The sequence below is a fragment of the Phocoena sinus genome, chromosome 6 (genome assembly GCF_008692025.1).
Source record: "Phocoena sinus isolate mPhoSin1 chromosome 6, mPhoSin1.pri, whole genome shotgun sequence".
In the NCBI taxonomy this organism is placed as follows: domain Eukaryota; kingdom Metazoa; phylum Chordata; class Mammalia; order Artiodactyla; family Phocoenidae; genus Phocoena; species Phocoena sinus.
Window position 1 is genome coordinate 486,205 of NC_045768.1, and position 18,850 is coordinate 505,054.

An 18,850-nucleotide genomic window follows, 5' to 3' on the forward strand; every position below is an offset into this window, starting at 1 on the left:
ACCACTGCTCCCCAGGGGAGATAGAGGCTCAGGTTCCTGAAAGCACAAAAGCACAAAAAACATGGCACGAAACAGACCGTGAAAAGGATGCTTGTTTACAGCAAGAGCTGAAACAAGAAGGCAGTGTCGCCTTGCTCAACCTCAGCTGAGGACGTGCACATCGAGTCATTCAAACTTTTTGCTGCTCTGTTCATGTCCACAGATGACCACGGAAGCGCTACAAGTATTGATTTGGGAATTACAAAACAATTTTGAGGTTGGTAAGCAAAATTGCAAATACAAAATCCACAAATAATGAGACCTGACTGTGTTAACAAATAAAATCCAGTGAGATATAAAGAAAACAATGCACCACAACCAAGTGAAGCTTATCCTGAGAATGTATGGCTGGTTCAGTATTTAGGAAAATCAGTCAGTGCATATCACCACACTGAGTGTCCAAAGAAGAAACATCACATGAACATATTAAAGGATGAAGACAAAGCACGTGACAAAATACAGCGCTCATTCGTGATGAAAACTCTAGCAAACTAGAGGGAACTTCCGCACCCTGACCAAGGGCATCGCATAACACCTACAACTAACACCGTGCTTCATGGTGGACGACAATTCAGCCTGGGAACGAGGCTCAGGTGTGCAGTCATCACCATACTTCATGCACCCGGGAGTCTTTGCCAGGGCAGTAGGTGAGAAGGAAGAAGAGGCACACACGAGAGGAGGAGATGCCGCTGTCCTGTTTACAGACCACACGACTGTCTGCGTCAGAAACTCCAGGGAATCTACACAGGCTCCTGGGGCTAATAGGTGGGCTTAGCACGGTGGTGGGTACAAGGTCAACCACAAAGACCAATTGCATCTACTTACCACCAATGAACAATTGAAAACTGAATTTTTAAAAGTACCATTTACAATAGCTCCCCACAAAAATGAAATACCTAGGTATAAATCTAACAAAACATGTACTGGATCGTTGTTCTGAACACTAGAAAAATGCTGACGAAAAGAATTTTAAGACCTAAACACTAACTAGAGAGAAGAGAAATTGTGTTCAGGGATTGGAAGCCTCAAAATTGTAAAGATATCAGTTCTCCACAAGCTGATTCTATAACGCCAGTAAAAGTTTCAGGAGAATTTTTTTGTACATAAAGAGGGGCTGACTATAAAATTTATATGGAAGGGCATAGGAACTAGAATAGCTAAAACAATTTTGAAAAAGAAGATTGAAGTTGGAGGACTCGTACTGCACAATATTAAGGTCTACTCTGTGGGGACTTCCCTGGCGGTGCAGTGGTTAGGAATCCGCCTGCCAATGTAGGAGACACGGGTTTGAGCCCTGGTCCGGGAAGATCCCACATGCCACAGAGCAACTAAGGCCGTGCACCACAACTACTGAGCCTGCGCTCTAGAGCCCGTGCTCGGCAACAAGAGAAGCCACCGCAAAGAGAAGCCCACGCACCACAATGAAGAGTGGCCCCCGCTCGCCGCAACTAGAGAAAGTCCGTGCGCAGCAATGAAGACCCAACGCAGCCAAAAATGAATAAGTAAATAAATAAATTTATTTTTAAAAACCCACATCTTTAAAAAAAAAAAAGACTTACTATATGGCTGCATAATCAAGACAGAATTGGGGACAGAATTCCAATAGAATGTCCAGAAATGAGCCCTCACAAATATGGCCAGTCATACAGAGGTGCAGAGGGTTCCACAGAGCAAGGATGGTCCTTTCTTTTCTTAAAAATTAGTTGATTATTTTTTTGACTGCATTGGGTCTTCATTGCTGCGTACAGGCTTTTCTCTAGTTGTGGTGAGCAGGGGCTACTCTTCGTTGCAGTGTGTGGGCTTCTCATTGCGGTGGCTTCTCTTGCTGTGGAGCACGGGCTCTAGGCGCATGGGCTTCAGTAGCTGTGGCACGTGGGCTCAGTAGCTGTGGCTCGCGGACTTAGTTGCTCCGAGGCATGTGGGATCCTCCCGGACCAGGGCTCGAACCCGTGTCCCCTGCGTTGGCAGGCAGATTCTTAACCACTGGGCCACCAGGGAAGCCCCCATCCTTTTTTTTTTTTTTAATTTTATTGAAGTATAGTTGATTTACAATGTTGTGTTAATTTCTCCCTGCACAGCAAAGTGACTCAGTTATTTATATACACACACACACACACACACACACACACACACACACACACACACACACATATATATTCTCTTTCATATTCTTTTCCATTATGGTTTATCACAGGATATTGAATATAGTTCCTTGTGTTATGCAGTAGGACCATGTTGTTTATCCATCTTGCATATAATAGTTTGCATCTGCTAACCCCAAACTCCCATTCCCTCCCTTCCCCACTCCCCCTCCCGCTTGGCAACCGCAAGTCTGTTCTCTATGTCTGTGAGTCAGTTTCTGTTTCATAGATAGGTCGGTTTGTATCATATTTTAGATTCCACATGTAAGTGATGTCATACGGTATTTGTCTTTCTCTTTCTGACTTACTTCGCTCAGTTTGATAATCTCTAGGTCCATCCATGTTGCTGCCAAGGGCATTATTTCCTTCTTTTTTGATGGCTGAGTCATATCCCATTGTATATATGTACCACATCTTCTTTAGAAAGGATGGTCTTTTCAACACCCAGTGCCGGTGCCTTGGCCGTCCACATGCAGAGGAGGTGGACTTGACCAAGCCACACATCTTACAAAGAATAATTCAAAATGCTTCATAGATCAAGTTACATCATGGAACTAAGAGACTTGAGGAGAAAGAATTCTTCATGACCAGGGGTTAGGCAAAAAGTTCTTAGTAACAACACAAAAAGACCATCCACAAAAAAACACGCGGATAAATTTGGCTTCATCAAGAATTTTAAAATTTGCTCTGTGAAATACACTGTTCAGATAAGATACGGACTGAGAGAAAATACTCGCAAATCTCATCCAGGAGAAGGGGCTGCACCTAGAATATATAAAGAATTCTCCAAACTCAGCAGGAATAAGTCAAACAATCCAACCAAGAGATGTGCCATGTGACCAGAGGGGACACACGTGTGCAAAAAGCGCGTGAGGAGGCTCTCGGCATCCTCAGCCCTTGGTGCGAACTGAAGCCACAGGGAGGCTGGACCGGCATCGGCCAGACCGGCTGAAATGGAAAGTTGTGACGCGGACACTGGAAGGACGCAGAGAGACCGGCTCTCTCACGCTAGAGAACATCTGCGCAGTTTTGCATCGAGTTAAACCCAGCAGTCTGTCTCCGGGGTGGGAGCGAAAGCACAGGTCCGGCGAAGCCTCGTGCATGAATGTCCACGGCAGCTTTTCACAGTCGGAGAGCGGGAACCCCGATGCCTCCAGCACCGGGGGTTCAGCAAACGGTTCATCAGAGCAGCCGGTCTCCACGTGGGCATGGGGGAGATGCTGGGCCTCAGGTCTCAAGCTGAGGGGAGGAAGCCAGGCTCAATTCATCTCTGAGACCCCCTCCCGAGGACAAAACCTCAGCGAGGAGAGCCAGTGGGGTGGGGGGGGCCGGGGCTGGGCTGGGCGGTTCTGGTTGCGGTGGCCGGGGTCACACAAATAGACCCGTGTGCACAAAAAGGGGCAATTTCACCGCACGCCTGCAAACCACCAAACCACTCGACTGGGGCTGACTCTCGCCCTCCTCATGGGACCACAGCTGGCCCTGACTCCGGGCCTTTGCTCTGGCCGAGCCCTCGGCCTTGGGCCCTTTCCAGTCACCTGACTCCGCTGACCTGCCCCTCGCCTGAGCACGGGCACCGTCCTCCCGCTGGGGAAGGGCGGGGTCGGAGGGCAAAGTCTGAGCAGCCTCGGAGGGGACCACCCTGGGTGGGGCTGGTGACCCCAGGTGGGGGCAGGCAGCAGCGGCTCGTCACCTGCCTGACAGCGGACCCGGGCTCAGGGGAGCGGTGACCAGCGTCGGGTGGCGGGCAGAGGCGGGACGGCACCTGGCAGGTGCCTGAGAGGCGACAGACGGGCCAGCTTCCACGCTGCTGCCACTGCTTACCCACCAGCCCAGGTGAGGGGCCGTCTTGGTCTGGGGGTGCTGACCGGTCCTGAGGGCGTGCTCTGTGTGGAGTCTCCCCAGCTTCTCTGCCCACCCGCTGGGGGCTCAGGCTGGGGGCTCAGGGTGCTACACGCCCTGGAGGGGTGTGTGAGGGGGGATACCGGTGTCCCTGGCCCTGCCTGTAACTGGTCTGTCTCTGTGAGTGGCCTGTGGCCAGCGTGCTTTTGGGGACACAGGCTGGGTCCCGTCCGCCCTGGCCTGGCAGCGGCTCGAGCAGATCACCCGTCCTCTCTGAGCCTCGCTCTTCCCTCCTTAAAACGGGATCATGACGCAGACGGGCCGCCTGGAGCCCAGGGCCCTGCACTCGCCCTGAGAGGCGGACGCCCCCTGGGAACAGACGCATTCCTGCGGAGATACTGATGCCGCACAAAGTCCATGAGCCTCAGAGCTCTGCAGGCCTCAGACCATTTCCTTTGGACAGTGGCGGCAACTGGCCCGAGGTCCCTGGTGACCTCGTGTGCGTGGGTCCCCGCTCAGGGACGTTTGGGGGCTGGAGAGGGCCCTGCAGAGGCCTCAGCCACTGAGCTGGTGCCGTGGCCCCGTGCAAACCACATTCCTGGGTCAGCCTGGGCCGGCTGCGAGGGATGGTCATGGGACCAAGTGAAAAGGTTCAGATCAGAGAAGCCCGAGGTTGGGTTTTTAAACAGAAACCAGATGAATCTGTTCAGAACCCCTCAGCCTTCAGGTCCTTCAGGAGAGAAACCGCGCTTCCCGGGACCCGCTGACCTGCGTGGCAGCAATTAGACATCCAGGCAGTCGGTCAGCTGTCCCCACCGAGTTCAGGCCTGACCCCAGGACTCTTAGAAAACTGTCCTGGGAGAGGCCTGGGGTGAGGGCTGCAGGTAGGTGGGAGAGGTGGGGCCCTGGGTTCCCGGAGTTCACTGTGGATCTGGGGCTCCTTATCCTGCGGGGGACGGGAGAGGAGCTGGGGTCCTGGGAGGGTGCGGGCAGTGGGGCTGGCAGATCACACGGGGGTGGCTCTGCTGGGCCCCGGCGTGGCACTAGAAAGGGGGTCTCCGGGACCTCCTCATTGTTGTGTGTTGCAGCCTAGCCTGTCGCCAGACAGGGCGTCCCGGTGCCCGGCCCCTGTGGCGCTGTGACACCACGCGTAGCCCGGCTCTCCGGCGTGGTGGTCTGTAGTCCTGCCCATCGACCCAGCCGGGGTGGGCTGTCTGAGCCCCGGGGAGGGTGCTCACTGCTGCCAACCCCACAGGTGCCAGTCCCGCCCCCATGGGGCTGACATGGAGGGAACGGGCCTTCACAGCCCTGCTGGGGGCTGCAGCGGTCTCAGGCCTCACCACGCTCATTCTCTTCCTGGTGGAGGCCACCAACATCCTCCTGCCCGCAGACACCAAGGTGTGCCCCCAGACCCCACCCAAGGGAGGCTGGGCTGGGCCGTGACGGCCCCTACGCCCTCCTGACCCTGGTTTCACTCCCAGTTCGGGATCGTGTTCGACGCTGGGTCCTCCCACACATCACTCTTTGTGTATCAGTGGCTGGCAAACAAGGAGAATGACACAGGTGTGGTCAGCCAGGCCCTGGCCTGCCGGGCGAAAGGTCAGTGGGCAGTTCCATCAGCGGTGGACGGGTGCTGGGAGCTGCTAGCCGCTGCCCGGCTGGGGTTCCCAGCTGGGTGGAGGTTTGGGAAGTGGCACAGGCTGGAGCTGGGCAGTAGCAAATCAGCCTAAAGAAAAGGGGCTCAGAGAGGTTCAGTGAGTTGCCCCAGGGGGCCCAGCCGGTCAGTGGGAGCCAGGCCAGGGCTCTGGATCTGTCCTGCCTGAGCCCGCAGAGACCCGAAACAAACCATTCCAGCTCCTGGGGCTCCAGACGTGGCATCCCTCCAACCTCTCCCTCGGACTTCACGTGGCCTCTCCCCTGTGTGTCTCAAATCTCCCTCTTCTGTCTCTTGTAAGGATGCCAGTCGTTGGTTTCAGGGCCCACCTGGGGAATCCAGGGTGATCTCATCTTAAGATCCCTAACTGAATGACATCTGCAAAGACCCTTTTTCCAGATACGGTCCCATCCGCAGGCTCCGAGGGTCACGATGCATCTTTGGGGGCTGCTTTTCAGCTCAGCTTCCTTCGGGGCCTGGAGCCTTGTCCTGTGGTGTTGTGTTTCAGGGCCTGGCATCTCTTCCTACGCCTCTGACCCTGCACAGGCTGGCGAGAGCCTGCAGGGCTGCCTGGAGGCGGCGCTGGCACTGATCCCAAAGGCCAAGCATCAGCAAACGCCCATGTTCCTGGGGGCCACAGGTGGCATGAGACTGCTCAGGTGCGGGGCTGGCGGGGGCCCACACACGTCCCCGGGGCGCAGTGTGAGAGCTGTGGTCCCTGCTCAGCGGGATGGAGGAGGGGTGGCTTCTGCCAGCCCCAGCGGCCTGTCCTCTCCGCGCAGCCAGAAGAACAGCTCTCAGGCGGAGGACGTCTTCGCAGCGGTCAGCCAGGCCCTGAGCCGGTCTCCCGTGGCCTTCTGGGGCGCTGAGCTCCTGGCTGGGCAGGACGAAGGGGCCTTAGGTTGGGTCACCATCAACTACGTCCTGGGCCTGCTGGTGCAGGTGCCACAGACGGCCCCAGGGTGGGAGGGGCACCCGGGGGGGTCATCGTGGCCGGCCCCAGGGTGGGAGGGGCACTCGGGAGGTCATCGCAGCCCCAGGACTCAGTGCCGCCTGTCTGTGGTCAGTACTCCTTCTCCGGAGAATGGATCCAGCCTCTGGAGGGGACGTTGGTGGGCGCCCTGGACATGGGTGGGGCCTCCACCCAGATCACCTTTGTGCCTGGAGGCCCCATCCTGGACACCACCACCCAGGCCACCTTCCGCCTCTATGGCACAGAACACAGCGTCTACACCCACAGCTACCTCTGCTTCGGGCGCGACCAGATGCTGAACCGGCTCTTGGCCGGGCTGGTGCAGGTGGGCTGCTCTGCGGGAGGAGGGCGGGGCGCCCTGCCAGGCGGGTGCTCAGAGGTGCCCCCACCCTCCCCGCAGAGCAGCCCGAGCCTCCTGGTGCGTCACCCCTGCTACCACAGCGGCTACCGGGGCACGCTGGCCCTGGCCCCCCTGTATGGGTCGCCCTGCGTCCAGGCCGCAGCCCCCCGAGACCTCGGCCAGAACCTCACTGTGGAGGGGACGGGGAACCCCGGGGCCTGTGTCGCCGCCATCCGGGGTCTCTTCAACTTCTCCAGCTGCGACGGCCGAGGAGACTGCGCCTTCGACAGGGTCTACCAGCCCCCCGTGCGGGGACAGTTCTACGTGAGCCCCCGCGGCCTGCCCTCGGGGCCAAGCTTCCCCTCGGGGCCCCAGGGCCCGACCCCAGGGGGACCTTGGGGAGCCTGGGACCCCGGGTGGGGTGGGGTGGGGCGGGGCGGGGCGGAACCTGGCTCAATCTGGGCCCCCCGCCTTGCGCCCTGCCCGGGCACTTCTTCACCCCCCTCCCCCAGGCCTTCTCCAACTTCTACCACACCTTCCACTTCCTGAACCTCACCCCCAGGCCGCCGCTGGCCACGGCCAATGCCACCATCTGGGAGTTCTGCCAGAGGCCCTGGAAGCTGGTGGGTGGATGCGGGCCGCCCGCCCCCACCTGGGCTCCAGCTCCCTGGGCTGCAGACTCCACCGAGCGGGGACCCCGTCCCAGGCAGTGTGGCCGGGGGGCCGGGGGGCTCCAGGCAGGAGACTCAGGGGCACGCCTCCGAGGGGGGCCAGCCTTGGGGGCCCAGGAGGTGAGGCCTCATGGGGCTCCTGGCCTCCCGGGCCCCCAGGTGGAGGCGAGCTCGCCCGGGCAGGACGGCCAGCTGCGCGACTACTGTGCCTCGGGCCTGTACATCCTCACACTCCTGCTCGAGGGCTACAGGTTCAGCCAGGAGACCTGGGGCGGCATCGAGTTCCGCAAGCAGGTGACGGCTCAGGGCGAGAGGGGGTTGGGGCTTCGGGCCGCCGCCCGCAGCCTGACCGGCCGTGTGGCCCGCAGGCCGGTGGCACCGACATCGGCTGGACGCTGGGCTACATGCTGAACCTGACCAGCCTGATCCCCGCCGAGGCGCCCGCCCAGTGGCGGGCACAGAGCTATGGCGTCTGGGTGGCCGGAGTCGTCTTTTTGGTGCTGACCCTCACGGCCATTCTCGGGGCCACTGTGGTGCAGCTCTGGCTCCGGGACTAGGCTGGCTGCCACCTGGTGCTGGAAGGCAGAGGCCTGAGCTGGCCGGAGCCTTCCTGAGCCCCAACCCCCAAGGCTCGCCCTGTGGGCTCTGGCCCCATGGTCACATGGCCCCCTTTTGCCGTTGGGGTCATTCTGGCCACGGAGGCTGTGCCGTGGCCCCGACCATGGCCTTCAAGTGCCAGCACCCCAGCGGGTTTCCCATGTTGCACGAGGGCTGGGCCATCGCGACCCCTGCAGCCCTCAGGGCTGTGTGACTGCAGACCTACGGGTTCAGGGCCAGGCCAAGCCTGGGAGTAGGGGTGACTGCTGGAGGTAGAGGGGGCCCGGCTCTTTGGGAGGGGCCGGCAGCGGGCCCTGGCCTCTCCAGGAGCTGGCAGAGCCAGTGTACAGGCTCTGTGGGCTTTTCCCAGAGCGGCCAGCCCACACCCTCGGAAGCGTCAGTCAGGTCCCCTCAGTGGCCAAGCCCAGAAGACGGACCACACCTTGGTGGGGGCAGATCGCCTTTATTAAACCCTCCTTGCCACGGACTTCTTAGCGCCAAGCTCCTCATGTGCGCCGGCCGGCCGGGACCACGAAGCACTTGGGGAAAATCCCGACGCGGCCGTCACAGTGGCCCTCCAGCCACGCCTGGTCCACTGCAGGGGGCGTCAGGGCATCACCACATCTGCTCACAGACACCGCGTCTGCCCCGGGGCCCCGGCAGGGCGATGGGGGGCGGGGGCAGTGCCAGCTCTACCTTCGCACAAGACGTCCACCGTGTCTCCGGGCTGCAGGGCCAGGTCCTCGGGCCCCTGGGCGGAGTAGCCGTGCCGGGCCACCACCTGGTAGAGGACAGGCCGGCCGCCCACTCCCTGCGGCAGCGGGGAGAGCTGTAGGGTAAGCTCGGCACGGAGAGAAGGGCTGGACATCCCCGCCCCGGGCCGCCTCCCGCCCTGGCTCACCTGGCACCGTAGCCGCAGCTCCCCAGAGCCGGCAGCCGCGCCCCGCCAGGCCCTCTGCAGTGCCTCCTCCCCGGTGAGGGGCACCCAGCCCCTGCTGTCACTAGGGTCTCGGTAACTGCAAAGAGATGCCTCAGAGTGGGCAGCGCGGGCAGGGGCTTTAGGGAGGGTGCTGACCTCTGACCTCAAAAGCCTCTCCCAGGGCCGGGACTAATAGGTGCTCAGCTTGGAGCCCTCCCACCCGGCTTTCCAGCTCACCTGAGCTGCCCACTCTGGGCCTGGGGAGGGAGGGCCCGGCTCATCAGGGCCCGCAGGCTGGACAGGTCAGCTCCTCTTGGGGCCCTCAGGGCCAGGGTGAAGGTACACTGCACTGTGAAGGTCACCAAGGACTCGGGGCCCCCTGCAGCCACACCCTGGGTCCAAGCAGAAAGGTGGTTGGTCTCCAAGGACCCAGATCTGTGTGCCCAGGACTGCCAGGGTGGGCTTCAGGCCAGGGGGCAGGGCAGGGACCGAGAGGGTGGGAGGGGGCTGGGGCTCTGGACTTGTGAGGCTTCTTTAGCTGGGGTCCCTAGAGGCATTCGGAGGATGGGGTCTGGCCTTGGAGCCCCACATCCCTGGGGGGTGGAGGGTGACATGAGAGCCAGTGCCTCTTACCCCAGCGCCTGCAGGATCCTCAGAGGAGCCAGGGCCCGGCCCCCCAGCCACCACCAGCCCTGCGGAGCGGGGAGGAGTCAGGGACTCCGGTGGCTACCAACCCCCAGAGTAGAACATGTCGGAGTAGAGGAGATGCTGGCACCACCGGGAGCCCCAAGGCCACCAGCTTCCTCCCCGGAGGACAAAGAGGCTGCTCCCAGCCCGGCCCAGATACCTGCCTGGGGCTCCCTCCACAAAGTGCCCTCCCACTCCCAGCCGCTCAGGGCGCCTCACCTGGAGGGATCCGCTGGCCAACTTGCTCCACGTGAGGCTTCTGCAAGGAAAGCCACAGGCTGGGGCTCTGCCGGGCCGGGGTGGGGCCCTGAGGGTAGAGGTAGCTTTCCCTGGGCCTGGAGCTCGTCGGGGGCGGTGCCCAGACACTGTCCAAGCAGAGCCAGTGGTGAGGGGCATGGCCTGCAAGACAGCCTGGCCAGGCAGGAAGCCACAAATCTAACGGCATTGGAGGTGAATCCGGGGCATGAACCAGGTCCCTATAGGCCTGGAGACTACAGACAGGCCACCTTGCGCTGTGGGCACCAATCCGTCTTCCCCTGGCCCACCAGGAGGTGGCAGCTCCAGCTGGGGTTCCCGGTGACCCTGGGGGCTGGGGACCGAAGCCAGGGACCCGCTGGACTTCACCCTGTGTTGGGACCCTAAGCAGTGGGTGTGCTGAGGGGCGGCAAAAACCCCAGAGGGCCCCAGTCCTGGCCACATCGACCAGCTGACTCAGATGCTGATTTCAGGTGGGATCTGAAAGTTGGACTAAGTTTGTAAATGGAGTGTTTAGATTCTTATCAGACTTGTCAGCTGTTTAAAGCAATTAGGAAGCTGCTGCAGCCCACCGTCAGGAGGGTCAAGTGCTCGAACACCCAGTGTGTGAACTTAGGGCCACGGGGTTTCGTCAAGCACAGTCGTGACGGATGGCTTTCAAGGGCACCAACTGTCCACCGAGTTGGCTGGGCATCAGTGAAAGAGGAAGTGAAGTGACCGTCTCGCCTCAAACTGAGTCCTTTCATAAACTGAATGTAAAAGTTAACCACCTTCTCTGTGCTGGGCGGCCTCCCGGCTCACCTGCCCGGCACACCTGCCCAGGAGAACCCTGTGCCCCTCCCTTCCTCGGCCTCACCCAGTGCCTGGGGCATCTCGGGGAGCCCCACGTCCAAGAAGGAAGGCCGGGGGCCCCAGCTGAGGGGTGGGAGCCTCATGGCTATGACGCACAGACTGCAGGCCTCTCCCGGGCCCAGGGTGGGGAGCAGACACCCAGGCTCCTGTCTGTGCACACGTGAGCAGTGTGTCCCTGACCCATGGCGTCCGGTCACTGTGGCTGGCTCCCGCCAAGTCCCTGGCCTGCCTGAGGAAGCCAAATCTCTATCCTCCAGCAGGTGATGAGGCCACCTGCCCTGCCCTGAGACCCTTGCAGGGCCCAGCTGTGGCTGGTCCTGAAGCTCAGCCTGGGGCAGGGGTCCTCCAAATACTATGGCCCCTGCCTGCCCTGCCCGGGCTCACCCACCTGCTCATCATTGGTGACCAATGTGCTATGGTCAGCCCGCCCAGCCTGGCCAGAGCTGACCTCCATCTCCGCATCAAGGGGTGCCCTGGGGCCACAGCGGGTACCAGGTCTGGAGGGGCCTGTGTCACGGGCCCTGGAGGGAAAGGGGAGGGGTCGTCGTTCTCAGGCCTCACCCAGCCAGCACAGAGGTCGAGGTCCTCCATGAAAGGTGGGCCTAGGAGAGCCCTGAGCTGGAAACAAACAGCACCCCAGTCGGACCACCACCTGTGAGGCTGCATCTGGCGGGGCCGGCAGGGCTGCTCCCGTCGGCCTGCAGCCCAGCCTGCACCCCACCCCGGTGCCTCTGGTGCCCACCCCCAGGCCTGAGCAGAGCTTCAGTGAGGGGCAGGCAGGCGCTTTCCCCAGGAGCAGAACAGGCTCAGGACAAACAGGGGCACAGGGAGGGCTGAGCAAGGCGGGACCCCTCACCCTGCACCGGGGCTCTAGCCAGTCCAGAAAGGGGACACAGCCACCTGGCCCCTGGCCCGGAGTGGCCACACTGGGCCTGCAAAGGGGCTCTGCTGACAGGGGAAGAAGAGTGGGGGCCCACGGCCCCTTCCTACCATTCGGCAGCCCCAGGCCTGGCTTCGCCACGCGCGTAGAGAGCCTGTGGGCACACAGCGACCCCCTCCTCAGGGTGCAGACCCCACGGAGCGTCGGGGGCTGGGGGGCAAGGCTGCACAGTTTTCACTGGCTCTCTCCCGGGATGGGACGCCCCCCACGTTTAGATCAGAAGGACGTTGAGAAGCCCGCGGGGAGGGTTTAAGGCATCCTTAAGAGTAATGGGTCTGGAAGGCCCCACCTGCAAAACGTCAGAGGAGAAGTCAGGTGGCTGGAAGGCTGCCCACCCACCTGTGGCTGCTGAGGCCGGGCGTCCTCGTGCGGGCCGTCAGGGATGGCGGAGGCCACCACCTGCGGAGGGACAGCAAGGGGCCGGCCGAGTCAGGGGTGCCCAGCCCTCGCTGCCCATTCTGAACCCCAAAGTCTCCCATCTGCCCGGGGGGTGCTGCCCAAGCCTGGCCCAAAGACGTTGGATCACATGGTGGGGGCAGGGAGGTGGGAAGAATATGTCTGAAGAAGGAGAACGTCTGTGCTGATCATTTCAACTTATTCTTTGTACAACCTTTAAAATATTCTTGTTTCTTAGAAGCAGTCATCTCCTGTGATAACAGGACTCCAAGTTGATGGATTAATGCAGCTCAGAGCCCCCTCCTCCACGCAGCCCTCCAGCAAAGACGCACGGCACCTAGCCCTCGGGTGACCGGGGGGGTGTCAGGCCTGGCTGAGGGCCACCAGCTGGAAAGCAGAGTGCATCTTCCTTTGTGCACAGGGAGCCTCCTTTCCCACCTTTGGGGCGAGCTGCTCCCCGTCATGCTGTGACTTTGCTGCCCTGCCCTGACCCGGGGTGGGCAGAGATGGCCCAGGCCAGCCTGCCTCGGGCCTCCCCAGGGTCTTGCTCTCTGAGGCAGAGATGTAGGGAAGACACAGAAACACAAAACCCAGGAGATGCTGAGGCCCGAAGAGCGAGTCGAAGGCAGAGGTAGGCAGGGCCGGCACCACCTTGGGGGTCCTCAGCAGCTTCTGCTGGGCTCCACCGCCAGGTTCCAAGAGCCAGATCTGTGAGCCCCATTTGGAAACACTGCTGCCCACCCCAGGAGCCTTGTGTCCTCTGTCCACCCACCAAGGCCTCGATGACCCCGGGTGTCCCCTGAACTCAGCCTGGAAGCTCGGGACACGGTGTGAGCTCAGCAGGGCCTGGCTGCCCGCCGCCCTGCGGCCTGCTGGGTGCTGCTGGCCCCTGAGCCCCTGGGGCCTGAGAAGCGAGAAGCTACCCCTCCCTTACCTTGGCCTTGCCCAAGAAATCCACAGGCTCCAGGTGCTCCAGGTGCCGCCTGTGCGGCCGGAAGACCTCACCCCTGGGGACCTGCCGAGGCTGCAGGGGGGCCTGTTTCTGGAGGGGGGTCCGGATAATGCAGACCTGAGCACTGGGCCAGGCCTGAGGCTGCAGGAGCCTCAAAGCAGAAGGGACGGCTTGGCCCTGTCACCTACTTCCCATAGCCCATGGGAAGTCCAGCCCACACCTGGGCACATAGGCTGCCTCCCTCCAGAAGTTTCTTCAGCTCATATAGTCAGTCTTGGGGGCCGGACAGATGTGAGCCCCAAACTGCAGGCTATGGGCCGGGCAAGCCACCTGAGTCAGCTTAGGAGTCTGGCTCTGCTCACCTGCCCCCTCACCTGCCCCCCACCTGCCCCCTCACATCCCCTCACCTGCCCCCCACCTTCCCCTTCACCTGCCCTCACCTTCCCCCCACTTGCCCCTCACCTTCCCCCCACCTGCCCCCTCACCTCCCCTCACCAGCCTTCACCTGCCCCCACCTTTCCCCTCACCTTCCCCCTCACCTCCCCTCACCTGCCCCCTCACCTGTCCCTCACCTGCCCCCCTCACCTGCCCACCTGCCCCCACACCTCCCCTCACCTGCCCCCTCACATGCCCCTCACCTGCCCCCTCACCTCCCCTCACCTGCCCACCTGCCCCCACACCTCCCCTCACCTGCCCCTCACTTGCCCCCCACCTGCCCCACACCTGCCCCCTCACCTGCCCCCTCACCTCCCCTCACCTGCCCCCAATCTGCCCCCTCACCTCTCCTCATCTGTCCCCCACCTGCCCCCTCACCTCTCCTCACCTCCCCTCACCTGCCCCCTCACCTACCTCCCACCTGCCCCTCACCTGCCCCCTCACCTCCCCCCACCTGCCCCCTCACCTCCCCTCACCTGCCCCCCATCTGCCCCCTCACCTCCCCTCACCTGCCCCCCATCTGCCCCCTAACCTCTCCTCATCTGCCCCCCACCTGCCCCCTCACCTCTCCTCACCTGCCCCTCACCTGCCCCCTCACCTACCTCCCACCTGCCCCTCACCTACTCCCTCACCTACCCCTCACCTGCACCTGGCCCAGGGCGATGTCCAGGTCATCGCGGGCCCCTTCCGGCCCCTTGGAGATGGCTTCCTCTAGGCTGTGGGTGGCCTCTGCCCAGAGCCCCAGCTGGCTCTGCACTGCAGCCACGCTGAAGAGCACCTGAGAGTGAGACGGGGGTGACGGCAGGCCCAGGACGCCCCCCAGCCCCACCCCCACCAGCTCTGCCCCCAGCCCCACCGCCTGGTCCCACACCTGGCTCTGCCCCGGGGCCGGCTCTGCCCCACAGGCCTCATTCCCCAGACCCCCAGCCGGAGCGGATCAGCCCTCCCTGCTTCTCTGCTCTGAATGTCAGGCGGACCTCCCATCTCTGGAAGCAGCCTCTTGGCCTTCGCAGCCCCGTCCTGCACTTGGCCTGACCCCCTCCTCCCCGTGCTGCCCTGCTTACTGAACCCCCAGGAGTCTGGGGTGCTGTCTGAGGAAGGCCTCTCTCCGCCCGCCCCTCCCTCCGTGTGGAAGGACGTTTTGGGCTGGATGTGCTGGGAAACAGCAGCAAGTGGCCACGCTCCCGGGAGCCGAGGGCGGAGGGTGCGGATCGCTCACCCGCGGCAGCCTCTGTCCCCGCAGTCCGCGGGGACACCGCGCTCCCAGAGCTGCTGTCACATGGCCTGCTGGGGTCACGGCCGGCCGACTCCCACAGCCCGCCTTGCACACAGTGCCCTGGGCCAGGGCCACCCCGGCAGGATGTCCCCCGCGGCTGGCTTACTGGGACATGGGTGGTTCCCAGGGGCTCCGAGGCAGCACGTTTCTGGGAGCGCATGGGTGCTCCTCCTAAGCCCCTCCATCACTGCCCACCCCGCCCCAGGAGGCCAGGAACGGCGCCAAGCGAGAACCCCAGGGCGGGGATGCCAGGGGCCCACAGCCAGGCCTGCTTCGGCCCAGCCCCTGCCCAGCCTGTCACCTCTCGCTGACCTCTGACCCTCCCCTGCACCCCCCGGTGGGATTTGGGGGCCCCTCTGGCCAGAGGGAGCACCTGAGTCAACACGGCCCCAGCTGTGACAGTGACCCAGAGAATGGGGTCTTCAGGACGAGCGGCCTGGAAGGACCACCTGGGCCGCCTATCCACAGACAGCACCCCCAGCGCCCAGCCGCGTCCCGCTCCCCGCACGCCCACCTCCCAGGCCTGCAGCTTGAACCGCAGGCCCAGCTGGGTGTAGTCGATAGCGGCGTTGCCCCTCAGCTGTGCCAGGGTCCGCTGGAAGTCGGACAGGGCCTCCCGGAACCTGTGGGCGGCAGGGGAGCCTGGCGTGGAGGCCCTCAGCTGCCAGAGGGCAGGAGGCGGAGCTTCGCCCAGCCCCACGCTGCCCCAGCTCCTGCTGCAGTGGTGGAGGCCGTGGTGGTCACCCATGTCTCAACACGGGGGGTCCACACACAGATGGGCTGAGCAGCACGTGGGGCTCCAGCTCTGTCCTCTGGGCGCCTCGCTCCCCTGCCTGTACCCCAGACCCTCTCCCAAACCTCGGTGTGCAGAGTGCCCTGGGCGTGTCCGGCCTGCTTCTCGGGCCTCACGCCACGGGCCTCCCCATGCAGAGCCCCACTGGAAGCTCCCCAGCCCCCACCAGAATCCCCATCGCCCCCAGGAAGGCTCCTGGGTCGATGAGAAGAGGAGGTCTCCCCCAGAGCCCACCTGCCCCCAGTGGGACCTTCTGTGGGGGCCGGGCCTGTCCTGCAGCCCGGATCCCTTCTCTGGGAAGGGCCCGGCGCCGAGGGCCGGGTGGCTAGGGAGGACCCCCATCACTTCCATGTCCCGGGACGCACCACTCCTCCAGCCCTGCCCTCGGTTTCCACGTGGGCAGAACGGGTATAATCGCGCTGTCCCGGCTACAGCAGGGATGTAGGAGCAAAGGAGGGGAAGCCGGCACAAGCACTCTGTGATCCCCTGAACCCCATAAAGAGCCATGGGTCAAGGTGTGGCCCTACGCTGCTTCTGCCGCCACACGACCACAGCATCCTGTTCCTGGGCTCCCCTGGGGCCGCCCAGGAGGGGTGAGTAAGAGGAGATGACCCGTGGGCAGAGAGGAACACAGGAAAGGGCTCTGCAGAGCCAAAGGGCCATCAGACAAATAACAGGGCACTTCTGTGCTCACCTCCCCAGCTGGAAGTTGGCCACTCCTCGCTGGAAGAAGCCGACAGCCATGCAGGCATCCTTGGTCACTGCCTGGTCAAATGCCTGGGGACAAAAATGCCCATGGAACACCCAGGTCTGTAACCCCGTCACTCCTGTGTCACAGATGCGGTCCAGGCGGATGCCCAGCAATGGATCAAGGAATCGTGTTGGCCCCCATCATGGCCACCTGCAGGAGAAGGTCTCCCGCGCCCACCCAGGGGGCCTCTGAGTCTGAGGCTGGGCGCACGCGTCACGGCCACAACCCAAAGCCGCCTGGGCTCCCAAGGTGCCCTGCGATGCACTCAGGGGCAGTTCGGTGGCAGCACAAGCCAACCTGTTTACCATGAGGACAAGGAAACATTCCATCGTGTTAATAATAGTTACCTTCGGGGGAGGGGGTTATGCAAGGTTTTTGTCTTTTTTAAATCCTAGTTTTGGTAGTTCGTACAAATTGACGCACTTCTCGTCTATTAGAATCAGAAAGAGCAAAAACACAAAAGTCTTAACGTGTGTAAAACACAGCTCTTCCCGAAACTAGACTCAGAAATGACATCATCTGTTCCTAAGGAGGACAGCAGCCACCAGTTAAACACAAGCAAGAGGGGGGCATACAGCAGCTATCAAGTTAAATACAGGCGACTGGATCGGTGTCATGGCCAAGTGGGGGGCTTGTTGAAGTGAGTTTGACCCGAGGTTGAGGGTCCGCACACAGTACTGATGTGGCCACTCAGCGCTAGGGAAACCCGTTTGTTGTCCTGCCACACAGAGCAGCGAAATCGAAGCTTCCATAGGGCAACAGATTGCATTCCCAGCTACACCCTTCTCATCCTGTCCAGGTCCTCGGAGACAACCAGTTTTATTAATTGTAGCCGTTCCATCTGCTTTTAAAAAAATTTCCAGAAAACATGCCTCTGCTACTCCGTCTGCGGTTAGGGTGGAGGAGAATTTAACACTCACACCCCTCTGCGCAGAACTTTTGTCCCCTCCCTCTGGTTAAATCACAGTTTAGAGGAAGTGGTGGCTGGATTGGCCTCACACTGCTGATTCCGTGGTGTCCGGTGATCGCACCCCCCTTGTTGGATAACATTTTAACACTGACGTTGCTGCTGAGATAACTGTAGATTCATACACAGATGTGAAGAATGACAGGGTAGGTCCCTTGAACACGTTTTCGGCAGCTGTCACTGATGGCCTGAACAACGCGGGCACCTGGCTCTTTCCGAGGGGGATTCGGTGTGCTCCTGGCTTTTTGTTGTCACCCGTGAAACGTGCACCACCGTAATAAACCTGGGGGCTTGAAGGGCAGAGAGTGGCCTTGCCGGCCCCTCGGCGGAGGCACGTGTGTGTGTGCGCCCATGTGTACCCCCAGCTCTTGGTTCTGCTTTGGGGAGTGGGTGGGAGACAGGTGAGCGCTCAGATCTGGGGTTTGGGCAGCAACCAGAGACCTTATCTCCTGGTCATCACCACAGGTGTCTGCAGAAGGCCCAGCCCAAACCCTACACCCTGGGTGCCCCTTCCCAGCCCCATCCAGCTTCGAGCCTGTTTGCGGGTATGTTAGCACCTCGGCCAAGAGCACCTGAGCCAGTGTTCATCCCGGCCGTTCCCCAAAACTGCAGAGCCTGGCACATGGTCACCACACAGTGGAGGCAGTGCCAGAGCCCTGCACCCCCATCCCGGCCCTGACTCAGCTCCGCTGGGGTCCCCTGCCCACACAGGCCTCCCCTGCTTAGGTGTTCACTGAGGCGGACCTGGGGAGACATCCTCAGGTGGCCATCAGGGAGGAAGGGCAGGGGTCCTGGGCTCACCCCTGCAGCTGGGACTTTATCCCACCCCTCGTCGACCCCCCCAGGGCCAGAGGGCAGCGTCCCCCAGGGGTGGGGTCTCTGCGACCAACCCCGGGGGTGCAGGCTGTCGGGCCCCTGGCTCACCTGCAGCGCGGCTTCCGGGTCCCCGGCTAGCAGGTGCACGCAGCCCACGTTGAACCTCATCCTGGCGGACGGCTCCGGGACGCTCGAGAAGAGGCGCAGGGCGTAGTCCCAGTCCCCACGCGCCACGGCCTGCGCGCCCCGGTGCCAGTCGCGCACCAGGTCCCCGAGCGAGGGCATGACGACGTGAACACCAGCCCGGCCCCGGCGGAAGTCGGAGATTCCTGGCCGGAGCGCGGCGGGCGCGGCTGGCGGCGTTGGGGGTCCCGTCACGGGTCCGGCGGGGTGGCTGGGGGCCGAGGACCGCGGAGCAGGGGCCCCGGGATCCGGAGACCGGCGTGGGGCTGCGGGGGCCCTCTGAGGAGGACGGGAGGGTAGGGGACCGACACCGGCGCCAGGTACTCGGTGAGGGGCGGGGCGGGCCGGGGAACGCCAGGTGGGCCAGGCCT

General features: G+C 62.1%; 2 protein-coding genes across 3 annotated transcripts; one reads left to right on the top strand and one right to left on the bottom strand.

The window, feature by feature from the left end:
* Positions 1-3,760: 3,760 nt before the first annotated feature.
* ENTPD8 (ectonucleoside triphosphate diphosphohydrolase 8) lies at positions 3,761-8,704 on the top strand. Its single transcript, XM_032636153.1, has 10 exons — positions 3,761-4,016; positions 5,278-5,420; positions 5,504-5,621; positions 6,185-6,335; positions 6,459-6,618; positions 6,744-6,974; positions 7,050-7,313; positions 7,502-7,612; positions 7,820-7,954; positions 8,029-8,704. Exons 2-10 carry the CDS (start codon positions 5,295-5,297, stop codon positions 8,215-8,217), a joined length of 1,485 nt encoding a protein of 494 aa, XP_032492044.1. The 5' UTR covers positions 3,761-4,016; positions 5,278-5,294; the 3' UTR covers positions 8,218-8,704.
* Positions 8,701-18,812, bottom strand: NOXA1 (NADPH oxidase activator 1). 2 transcript variants are annotated; one of them, XM_032636156.1, is made up of 14 exons: positions 18,405-18,812; positions 16,457-16,539; positions 15,484-15,592; positions 14,337-14,471; positions 13,241-13,348; positions 12,250-12,309; positions 11,961-12,004; positions 11,359-11,491; positions 10,083-10,122; positions 9,810-9,868; positions 9,414-9,568; positions 9,159-9,273; positions 8,954-9,068; positions 8,701-8,852 (listed from the first exon to the last, which is right to left on the bottom strand). In XM_032636156.1, exons 1-14 carry the CDS (start codon positions 18,579-18,581, stop codon positions 8,764-8,766), a joined length of 1,422 nt encoding a protein of 473 aa, XP_032492047.1. In that variant the 5' UTR covers positions 18,582-18,812; the 3' UTR covers positions 8,701-8,763. The 2 variants fall into 2 exon arrangements, with proteins under 2 accessions (XP_032492047.1, XP_032492046.1); XM_032636155.1 differs by lacking the exons at positions 15,484-15,592; positions 16,457-16,539; positions 18,405-18,812 and adding an exon at positions 14,758-15,474.
* Positions 18,813-18,850: the final 38 nt, after the last annotated feature.

What these genes read in the sequence shown, in the direction of transcription:
- ENTPD8 (XM_032636153.1), top strand. Translation starts at nt 5,295, where the DNA reads ATGGGGCTGACATGGAGGGAACGGGCCTTCACAGCCCTGCTGGGGGCT. An exon ending in TCCTGCCCGCAGACACCAAG is followed by an intron (nt 5,421 to 5,503) that starts GTGTGCCCCCAG and finishes TTTCACTCCCAG; the next exon opens with TTCGGGATCGTGTTCGACGC. An exon ending in GCCAGAGGCCCTGGAAGCTG is followed by an intron (nt 7,613 to 7,819) that starts GTGGGTGGATGC and finishes CCGGGCCCCCAG; the next exon opens with GTGGAGGCGAGCTCGCCCGG.
- NOXA1 (XM_032636155.1), bottom strand. Translation starts at nt 15,129, where the DNA reads ATGCGCTCCCAGAAACGTGCTGCCTCGGAGCCCCTGGGAACCACCCAT. An exon ending in CCCGGCCTCAGCAGCCACAG is followed by an intron (nt 12,005 to 12,249) that starts GTGGGTGGGCAG and finishes GTGTGCCCACAG; the next exon opens with GCTCTCTACGCGCGTGGCGA. An exon ending in GCCCAGAGTGGGCAGCTCAG is followed by an intron (nt 9,274 to 9,413) that starts GTGAGCTGGAAA and finishes ATCTCTTTGCAG; the next exon opens with TTACCGAGACCCTAGTGACA.